Consider the following 10698-nt stretch of genomic DNA (forward strand, 5'->3'; position numbering starts at 1 on the left):
CCCCTGTACTTTTTTTTTTTAAATATATCTTTATTGATTTCAGAGAGAGGAAAGGAGAGGGAGAGAGAAATAGGAACATCAATGATGAGAGAGTCATTTATCGGCTGCAGCCCGCAACCCGGGCATGTGTCCTGGACAGGAATCAAACCCTCATTGCCTGGATCCTAGGTCAACGCTCAACCGCTGAGCCACGCCCGGCTGGGCGCCTCTGTACTTCTGTTTGCATTATTTATTTTTTGTGATTTTTATTCATGTTGTCATGACCCCTCACCCATCCAGTTATTTTTCATTATGTGCTGGGTAGTGTATTTTAAAAGCTGAATATAAACATAATTTGAGGTTTATGGGTAGTCTTGCCCAGAGATGATTGTTGTTTGCTTCCTCCATGTGCCTCTGGGTAGTAACAAACCAGAAGAGATGTAACCCAATCCCAGAGACTAGAATTTTGGGTACTGTCCTAGGTCTTACCTCAGGGCAGCATTGTGAGCTGTTTCACTCATAACCCTGGAGTGTAGCTCTCAGGCAGCTAAATGAAAGCACACAAGTTACAACGGGGTCTCCACCCTTAACAGGCTCTCTGCCTGCCTGCCTGCCTGCCCTTAACTGTCATTGAAATCCCCACTTCAAGTCTTATTTACCCCTTTTGGATTGGAAAATGCCCCTGCAGCTAAAGTAGCCCCAATTTCCATAGTCGCCAATTTATCCTGCATTGCTGAGTAATTCTTCATAATCACGTCAGCTCTCCTTTGCCTTTGGGTGGGAGCCTGCTTGGTTTGGTTTTTTAGTTGTGTTAGGAGGTCCACATTACCTAGTTCACCATTACAAGAGGGAGATGTTCTCACATAAAATATAAATTGGATTCTACCATCTGCTCTGGAATTTATTAGTTGTTATAACCTTCAACTGGTCCACGAGCCTATTCCCTCATATATAAAAAGGCGGCTTTGAGCAGAGCTGCTTGGGGCCCTGGAATTCAGTTTCTACTTGATTAGCACGATTTACTCTAAATCACTGAGTAGATTTTAGGATAAGGAGCCCAAAGAGAAGAATTACAGAATGTAGTGACTATTGCTTTTCTTATTTCTTCTATAGCTGAGAGCCTGATATGTGGTAGGTGCTAGTATTTTAAGAAAAAAAGGAAGGAAAGCTTGCCAACAGGGGATTTGCTAAAATCTTTTATTTATTCCATGGAGTCACTGACTCTCTTCTTTTTTTCTTTTCTTTTTTTTAAATATATCTTTATTGATTTCAGAGAGAGGAAAGGAGAGGGAGAGAGATAGACATCAGTGATGAGAGAGTCATGCAACCAGGGCATGTGCCCTGACTGGGAATTGAACCCTGATAACCTGAATCCTAGGTCGACGCTCAACCCGAGCCACACCCGGCCGGGCAGAGTCACTGACTCTCATCATGGATGTCAGTACTGCCAGTCCAAGAACCCCATTTTATAGTCCTGTCTTCTCCGAGCTTGGGTAGAAACACGACCACTGAGATCAGCCTGGCTAGCAGAATCTTGGGAAACGTTATTAGCCAGCCCACCAGCTTGAGGGAGCAAGAAAATGCAGCGCTTCGAGCCCCATTCCAAGGAGTGCTTTTGACGAAGGTTTATGATCAAAGAGCCCCTCCCCCACCCAGCACTGCCTCCCACCATCCCATTGCCATCAGTCCTATCAGACGCTGGAAGTCAAGAGCCTGTCAGAAAAGACACAAGAAGCCGCTGAGCAGCGAGATCTTTGCAAACCCTCTCTGCTTAACAGTCTCTCCTGCTACATTCTTCTTTTTGCAGTTTCTTGACCTTTTAAGGTAAGACACCTACTTCTCCACTCATGATCCCACCCAAACTACCTATCAGGTGGGAAAACAGGGAATGAAAAAGGGAGGGCAGAGTACCACCAGGTGGCCCCTGAACGGTTCAGAACAGAAGGGCTGCAACAGGACACACAGCCTGCAGGGCGAAGGGTCAGGAACACTGGCCACGGCAACGGTGTCTTCATAATCCAACCCTTAATTGGGCTGCTCTCCTGCTTCGATTGAATACCCGCTTTTGTGCCCCTTCAACAATCACAGTGTTTCCCTATTATGGTTCCCAGAAGTCTCTCTGTGAAGTAAACTACAGTATTATAATTTTCCCCACAGCTATCAAGATCACTACACTGTCAAGGATCTACACATCTGATTGATGCATTCAAAAGCAATCACTGAAAGTTTCCAATATAAAAAAAGGGAAATAGATCCATGCCAAAGATACTGGGTGTAAACAGCCAGCAGAATTGACCTTACAAAGGAAATTAAAGGTTTGTTTTGGAATGGTAGGTTTATTGCTGAAGATACATGAAAACTATCACCATTGAAAGTGCCGGTAATACAGCTGAGTGTGGCCTTGTATTTCCAGAGTCTCTAAGGGGAAGAGAGTCTGCCTAAGAACAAGATGTTACTTGAGGGATTGTGTCGAATGAAGAAAATGAATGGATGGTCGGCCACAAAGTCTTCCTCTGGCATAAGCATGCAGAAGGTGGCGATGCCTGCTGTGGCGGCCGCCGCCTCGGTGCCCTCCTCATTTACTTCCACAAAAGACTTGTGGACAACTTTTGATACAAAAAGATCTCTGGCTTCTGACATGCCCGACAGATCAGCCTTGCTAGTAAAGAGATCCTCTACCCCCAGGCGGGCCAGGTGAGAGGTGAGGTTGTAGCTTTCTTCCATCTTGAACCTGGGCAGCTGGACGTTGACTTCGATGAGACCCAGATTCTCAGGTCTGGTCCACTCATGCAGTTTCTCCAAGGTCAGTTGTTCCTCGATCTGGAATGAGAAGAAGAAGAGGTGAGAGCTGGCTCACGTGAGCAAGGTAATGAAGCGTTATTTAAGTGAACGGACCCACGGGATCAGTTGCTAATTAGTGTCCTTCATGTTTTGTGCCAAAACAGATTCTGTTTGGGGGATTTCATTTCTCTTCTTTTCATCAATTGGGGATAATAGAACAGAGCTGTGTTCCAAGCCCTCAAGGGCCTAAGCAACAGGGACACTGGACATCGGATCCTTCAACTATCCACCCATCCACCCACCCGCCCAGGCTTTCCTAAACCCTACCACACTGGATGACTGTCATCAGCCACAGTGGCTGTTATTGCTTGAACTGGTTGACTGGTGCAAGGTAAATTTAAAAGTTTTCTTCTATTCTATTTATTCTGAACCCTACTGATCACCATGGTTATCTGTGAACCTCACTGTGCTGAAGTAAAGGGCCTAGTTCCTCTTCTAAAATGGGGGGAGAGGAGGGGTAATGGTATCTACCTTACAGCGTTGTTGTGAGCATGAAATGAGTTAATGTATGCAAAGCACTTGGCACAGAGTAAGTGCCACCAAAATGTCATTATCGTCATTACTATTATTACTACCACTATCCGACTAGAACGGAAGCACCATCCCACTTGTTCTGCTGATGTGACTATCCCTTTCATGGGGCTGCAGAGTTTCTTTTCATAATCAGAGAAGAGACAAATATGGAAATACAATTAAAATAAGGAACACGCTGATTTTAATGCATACTTCATACATGCAAATGCGAATATTAGGCCTCTTCCTGATAACAAGTTTGGTTAGGGAGACAATAGAGAAAAGCCACACAGCAGGCTACAGACACTAAAGAAAAACCATAATCGTCAATTTTACCTAGTCCTAGCCTGGCAAGAAATGGAATCATCTTTAAATGAAATAAAATAGAAAGGTCATACAACGTTCATATTAGAAAACAGGCTTGACTTTCAAGCTAGTGTGTTACATGGGTCTTTGCTACCATGTAGCTCTTAGAAATTTAATTCACAATCTGTAAGAATTGCGATGAGAATGAGTAGTGTAACAACAGGACCGCATAGTAAAAGATGAAACTATCTATTATACATGTTTTGGGGTTTTTAATTTTAAAAAATTTGTTTCAATATAGGAATTCTAATTTTACTGCATTTTCCTCTAAGGCTGATTTAAGAAAGTCTCTGTGAGCTGCCACTGACTGATGTTAAAGTTAATGTGGATCTTTCGATGACCCCCACCACAACTACTCCCTGACAGTAGCCGAAAAGTTAAACTTAGGGCTTCAGGGTAGCAAACATTGATGGGCGGCTGCCACACAGCGTGCACACAAGGAGAATCGATCTACCAGAAGGAAACAGAAAGCACGGGCGAGGGAGCTGTTACCTTCTTCAGACCCGTGGCCTCGTCCTCGATGTCATCGGGCAGCAGGATGACCATGCTGAGCTCCCTGCCTTGGTAAGGCAGCTCCAGCACACGGCACTGAAGGTCCTCGATGTAGCCATACAGAAATTTCTTCTTCTGATACATCATTTTCACTGTTTTTGTGTCTTTCTGAACATTTGAAAAAACAAGTCACATTATCTGCAGTCTCTTGGAGCAAACGGTACTTTTACAGTTACATCAACTCACCTTATTCAACCTGAAAGGAGCATCGGTCGTGTTGGTTTTACTGAATTGCTCCTCCCACTTTCCCTTGAAATAGATGGCATTAACTAGCACAAGTTTAGTCATATTATCAACCACACCTGCAGCCAACAACTCCGGAATTTTCCCTAAAAAGATAAAGTAAGCTTTAAAAAAAATTCACATATCAGAATTCCATATTTGAACTGACCTTTGATCAGCACTGAAATTCTATTTAAACTCACACTTTTTATTTCATTTCCTTTAACATGTTAACTTAGGAAAGCCTACCAGGGTGTTTCGACTTTAAATAAACCAACTAAAGGGTTTAAGGGCTAAAAATAGGACAATCCTTTCTATAGTGTTTGAGAAACAATGAGCCTTATCTTGTGAACGGTCATTCTTTTTCAGGCATAAAAATTGTTCCTTAATGAAAATGACTTTAGTCGCTAGTGAATAAATCACTTCTTCAAAGCCTCCGAGTGGAAGTTGCTCTCACAGAAAAGGCTGTAACACATATCTGAAGGGAAGGACAGTTACTCCACTGAGCCCAAGTTCCCCTGCGGCCACGGCGTGACCGTGAGGAACGGGCGCGCAGGGGCTGGAGCCGTCTGGAGCCTGGAGCAGACTGCAGAGTCGCGGTGCGGGGAGGGGAGGGCTGAGACAGCCAGTCCCGCCACCCGCCGAGCGCTTAGACAGGCGTCTGCCGAACACCTGCGGCCGCAGCAGCGAGAGTCACAGGTACGAGAATATTCTTGTCCATAATTTGGGCCAGATGGATTTTCCTCAAAGCTTTTTCCTGTTCATCCTACATCCAATGTTAGTTTTAATTTTAAAATGTAGTTTTGTGAACTTATGGGGGAAATATTTAGCTGCTCCAGTGAAATCATGCTGAAGTCCCCACTTTGAGGAATCCCTACACTGGAAAGCTGTCTGGCACTGGGCAGTGGCAGCTTCCCCGGGGCAGGAGGAGGGCCAAGGGCGGGGATGGTCTGCAGGCTGGAAGGTGGAAGGAGGGAAGCCTCTTACCTTCTGTCTGCCCTTCGACCCACTCATTTATGGTCTTTCTTGCACCCTCAGAGGCATGCTGAAAATCCACACTGGCCAGCTCAGCACCATACATTTTCTGAGTCGAAGCTAAGAAATCCTGGTTTTTTAATTTTAAAAAAAGTGTAAGAAAATCATGAATAACTCCTCTTACACACAGAAATGGTTTTCGAAAATCCTTAAAAGCAACAGAAATTATCCTAACCCTTATACTTTTTGCAGTTTAGTAAAAAACACATTAAATTTACCATCTTAAGCATTTTAAGTGTACAGTTCAGCAGTTATGGTGTTGTAGAAAATGTACCAATTCTTTTCTAACCTCTACCATTTTCATGAGTGAGTATACACTGACTGTTCCCGGAAGGGAATTAATGGAATTCCCTCTTGCTTTAGTGAAATAGCCAGGGCCGATCTTTTCCTCAGAAGACCTCAAAGGAAATCATAACAATTAATGGGGATACCGTCATATGTTTTAATTCTGTATCATTTTTCTGAATGTTTATAAAAATAAAAACTGACTTCTGTGACTTATTGTGCTGAAAACCGTCTGCATTGTCCACTGAGTTTTAGAGCATGAATGTAAAGTACTTACAGGGAGGAAATTATAGGTCTTCTCTCCGTATAACCTATTAGCAAGTTTCAAGATATAGGGAGCTCCGTCCTTGTTGATGTCAGCATTCAGACTCTGAAATCTGGAATGAATCTCCTTAACTGCATCAAAGTAAAGAGTCTAAAATAAAGAAAACATTTTTTTCTATAACCATTTATTTTGAAACTGATTCCTTGGCATTTGCTTCTATCAAATTAAATTAATATGCTTTATTACTAATTATTAATAATTCCCAGCCCAATAGTTTATTAATTTTTCATTGGAGAGTAGAGAATCTAAAATTTGTAGCTCTGTGAGACATAATGATAACATTAGAAGCTGTTTTTATATCACTCTGTTATAATTATAGTTCTACAAATATGAGTGGTTAATAAGCTAAATATTTATACATGTCTGCTTTTTTCCCCAAAGATAATCATAAATGGTATGTTCATATGTAAATTCTATACCAAATATAGTTTTACTGAAAGTTCTCAGAAATAAACAGTAAAAATAAGAATCACCCCCTATGCAGGAACACAAAGATATTCCAGACTGAGGGGATTTTTAAATTACACTATCAGCATCAGTAACTCCTTTAAAAACATCTATAAACTTAACATTCAGCAAAAGTTTAATTTCCATGTTACAAATCAAGCATCCCTTTATGGTTTTATGAGGCCTGGGCTGGTTCCTTATTTTCACACACAAAACACAAACCTACACAATGTACAAAGTCATTACTCCCTGAGATATGGAATGTTTGCACAGTTGCTATGATCAATTTGTTTTCATGGAAATGTGGGGTAACCCTTAAAACTAGTCTTTGCTGAGGTAATACAGTCCCTGGAAAAACCACAAAATAGAAGCTGACCGCCTGGCCAGTATGGCTCAGTGGCTGAGTGTCGACCCATGCACCAAGAGGTTGCTAGTTCCATTCCCAGTCAGGGCACATGCCCAGGTTTGGGCTTGATCCTCAGTAGGGGGTGTGCAGGAGGCAGCCCATCAATGGTTCTCTCATGGATGTTTCTCTCTCTCTCTCCCCCCCTTCTTCTCTCTCTAAAATCAATAAAAACATTTTTAAAATCTCATTAAAAAAAAAAAAGCTGACATTACCCTGCAAGAGCAACTAACCATTAGTACCAGGGGGTAAAATAAAAACTGAATTTTGGAAAACTTTAAAATGCTTTCATGGTAAAGACGGCAGGTTTTTCATAAAATGCAGTAATAGAAGCTTTGCAGCTGGGATAGGTGGATAAATTTGAATCCAGGGTTCAACCTTCCCTAGTTACAGGCACCATATAATCTGTGACAGGCTTCTGGGACTCTGTTCCTCTAGTTTCAAGGAAAGCCAGAGTTCCCCTTTCATAATTAAACAAAGACCACACAGCACAGAGGTGCCCTCCACGCCCATTAAGGCCGGGTGGAAGGAAGGCAGGCATCATTGCTGCTTCACCCCTGTGAGAGTGACCTGCCACACCTCCCAGGGCCTGGTCCCGTCCCAGCAGCTGCCACACCTCACCCTCTCCTCTCCTGGCAGACCCTCCTGCCCACACAGGCACCTGTGCCAGGCACAGGGCTAGGCCTCAGGAGTACTGAACCACACGGTCGCCTGTTTCCTTAAAAAGGCAAGACCACCAACTTCTCCACTGTGGTGCATTTATCTATGTGTCATTTTGTACTTGAAAGTGGCACTACACAGCAGGCGTTATGAGTAGCAGGTCACAAGCAAAGCAGAAACTGAAAAATCTTAGTCCGGGGGAGATGCGGTCAAAGATTTCCCCCCCTGGAATAGAAGCAACACACCACAGGGGTTTCCGCAGCTTTCTTAACTGCATCATCAGCCAAACAAAAACAGTGCCTGGCACATAGTATGTGCTCAGTAAAACTCAGTCATGAATGAAAGCCTCATAAAAACAAATTGTCCTTGGGCTTTTCTGAAAGTCTGGCCTCACGGTGTATAGCCAGCTGTGGAACACACAAGTGCAGTTTTAAAATACAGTGCCACTTTCCGCAGGGACTCGCAAGGAGAGCAGCCTGCTTTGGTCTGTTTCTGCTGACCTTGGACATCTGAGCCGCGGTTGTGCCTCTGGTCCCCAGAAAGATCATGGCCAGCGCCGACGAAATGCTTATGGGGGAGATGAAGATGTTGCCCGTGGGGCTGTTCTCGTTCAGGGTGCGGAAGAGGTCCACAGCGAACCGGGTGTTGGCCAGGCTCAGCGGCTCCATGGTGAGGCTGCAACGGAACAGGGCCCAGCACACATCAGGCAGCGGCGCTTCTCCAGGTCGCCCTCCGGGGAAACACCCTGGAGCCTGCACTTCCTTTTCTTTCTTTTTTCAGGAGGGCAAGCACACTGTCTCACCAGCACAAAGCTGGGGGGAGGGATAGCTGGGGAGGGTCCCTCAGAGACCCAGGGGTGAGGCCCAGGGACCCCAGAGCCTCGGTGGGGCCAGGACTGCGCCTCCCTGCTCAGCTGGGAGCAGGCAGGTTTCCCGCCCTTTACCTGAATGAGAATGTTTCTCTTGGGAAAACCACAGCTACCTGCTCTTCATTGAAGCAAATTCCAGCAAAGGGGTAAATTACCCTAATTTTCGGGACCCAGTTGCTAATGTTCAGAGAGGTGCCCAAGTCTCACAGCTGGTACAGGTGAGTCTGAAAGCCCAGCAGAGGGCCCAGGGTCAGGGCAGCCCCCAGGGAGCAGGGGGCAGGCGTCCTCTGCCAGGCCGGGGTGGGGTGGGGTGGCAGGCCTTCCACCTCCGCCCGGCCGCGCGCTTCCCACTCCCGACCCTCGGAGCCTCGGCTTCCCCACGTACAGGCGGCTGCTCGGGTGTGGGTAACACCTCGAGGATTCCCGCCGTTGCTGGGAAGTCGCCTCCAGGACCGCGGGGCTCCTCCCTCCGCCTCCCTCCGCCCCGGCGCCCGGGGAAAGTCTCCGCGCGGCGAGGACGGGAGTCGGGGAAGGGGACGCTCCCCCCGCCCGCGGGCCCGGCGCCGTCCTCCGCAGCCCCCGCCCCGAGCTGCCGACTCCGAGCTGCCGCGGGGGGGCGCACGGCGGGGGCGGGGCGGGAGCAGGCGGGGGCACCCGGGGCGCTGCGGGGACGCGGCCGAGAGGGCCGGGCGGGGCCGGGGCGGCTCGCGGACCCCCGGCAGCCCCTCCGGCGCGCCCGCCCCCCCCCCCGGGGCCCGCCGCCCGTAACCCCGGGCCCGCCCCCCCCCGGGGCCCGCCGCCCGCACCCCCCGGGCCCGCGGGCCTTACCGCGGCTCGCTCCTGGGCCGGGTCCGGATCCGGCGGCGCCCGCGGCGCCCTTAAGTAGACGCAGAGTGGGCGCGGCTGCCCGGCGCGGGACGGGCGGGGGCGGGGCGGGCGCAGCGGCGGCCCCGCCCCAGGCGCCTCCCCGGGAGTCGGGCTCCGCGGGGAAGCGGGGTGCGGGCGGACTGCGTGCGACCAGCGCCCCTCTGAGCCGAGCCGAACGCGGATCTCCGGCCAGGCCCTGGCGGCCCAGCTGCGGACGACAGGTGACCTCGTGCGCCGCCTCCTGGAGGGCAAATAGGCCCTTCCGAAGCAGGCGGGTACCCCGCGTTCCGTCTCCTGGGGGCTCCGGGCTCCGGCGGAGCAGGGCCGGTTCCGTAGCCGACGGTCGCTGCTGGATCCCGCGCCCGCAGGGCCCCTGCCTGGTGCGCGGCCGCACTGCGCGCCCAGCCGCGGAGAGCCCCGGGCGCGGGGCCGGTGCCCAGGCGGCCGGCGGGAAGGGGCGCCTCCGCCCGCCGGCGCGGCCCCGGCGCTGCCCCGCCGCCGCGCCCCCCCCCACCCCCCCCGCCCGCCGGCGCGGCCCCCCCCACCCCCCCCCGCCCGCCCGCCCGCCCGCCGGCGCGGCCCCCCCACCCCCCCCGCCCGCCCGCCCGCCCGCCGGCGCGGCCCCCCCCACCCCCCCCGCCCGCCCGCCCGCCCGCCGGCGCGGCCCCCCCCACCCCCCCCGCCCGCCCGCCCGCCCGCCGGCGCGGCCCCCCCCACCCCCCCCCGCCCGCCCGCCCGCCCGCCGGCGCGGCCCCCCCACCCCCCCCGCCCGCCCGCCCGCCCGCCGGCGCGGCCCCCCCACCCCCCCCCGCCCGCCCGCCCGCCCGCCCGCCCGCCGGCGCGGCCCCCCCACCCCCCCCCGCCCGCCCGCCGGCGCGGCCCGCCCGCCCGCCGGCGCGGCCCGCCCGCCCGCCGGCGCGGCCCCCCCACCCCCCCCGCCCGCCGCCGCGCCCCCCCCCCGCCCGCCCGCCCGCCGGCGCGGCCCCCCCCCGCCCGCCCGCCCGCCGGCGCGGCCCCCCCACCCCCCCCCCGCCCGCCGGCGCGGCCCCGCCGCCGGGTCCTTCAGGAAGCGGTCCTGCGGGAGCGGCGCCCCGGGCGCAGTCCCCACGCACCCGGCCCCGCCCACCGCCTCCCGGGGAGACCCCGAGGCCCCGCGCTGGACGGCCCCGAACCGCCGTCCCCTGGGCGGAGCGCAGCCGCCCTGGTTGGGCAGCGATGCGGGCCCCGGGGCGCTCCCGGGCCGCCCGTCCCGGTGGCTGCCGCGGGCTCGGGGCGGCCCCGCGAGGGCCGCGTGCGGCGGAGTCGGTGCCCGGGCGGTCGGGCGGCTGCCCCGCG

General features: G+C 52.1%; 1 protein-coding gene across 2 annotated transcripts; it reads right to left on the reverse strand.

The window, feature by feature from the left end:
- Positions 1-1654: 1654 nt before the first annotated feature.
- On the reverse strand, positions 1655-9402 carry SERPINB1 (serpin family B member 1). Of its 2 annotated transcripts, none has more exons than XM_087820699.1 (7): positions 9325-9402; positions 8129-8303; positions 6071-6208; positions 5461-5578; positions 4438-4580; positions 4192-4359; positions 1655-2799 (listed from the first exon to the last, which is right to left on the reverse strand). In XM_087820699.1, the coding sequence occupies exons 2-7, from the start codon at positions 8294-8296 to the stop codon at positions 2398-2400; spliced, it is 1137 nt and encodes a 378-aa protein (XP_087676825.1). In that variant the 5' UTR covers positions 8297-8303; positions 9325-9402; the 3' UTR covers positions 1655-2397. The 2 variants fall into 2 exon arrangements, with proteins under 2 accessions (XP_087676825.1, XP_016075857.2); XM_016220371.2 differs by lacking the exon at positions 9325-9402 and adding an exon at positions 8652-8753.
- Between the last annotated feature and the right edge of the window lie 1296 nt (positions 9403-10698).

This window comes from Miniopterus natalensis, chromosome 9, assembly GCF_054644295.1.
Source record: "Miniopterus natalensis isolate mMinNat1 chromosome 9, mMinNat1.hap1, whole genome shotgun sequence".
Classification (NCBI taxonomy): Eukaryota; Metazoa; Chordata; class Mammalia; order Chiroptera; family Miniopteridae; genus Miniopterus; species Miniopterus natalensis.

Bases quoted from the DNA above. Each gene is read 5' to 3' on its own strand.
- SERPINB1 (XM_087820699.1), bottom strand. From the start codon at position 8,296: ATGGAGCCGCTGAGCCTGGCCAACACCCGGTTCGCTGTGGACCTCTTC. The intron at 4,581-5,460 runs GTAAGAGGCTTC...TTATCTTTTTAG, and splicing joins GGTCGAAGGGCAGACAGAAG to GGAAAATTCCGGAGTTGTTG. The intron at 2,800-4,191 runs GTAACAGCTCCC...TTCTCATTCCAG, and splicing joins AGGCCACGGGTCTGAAGAAG to ATCGAGGAACAACTGACCTT.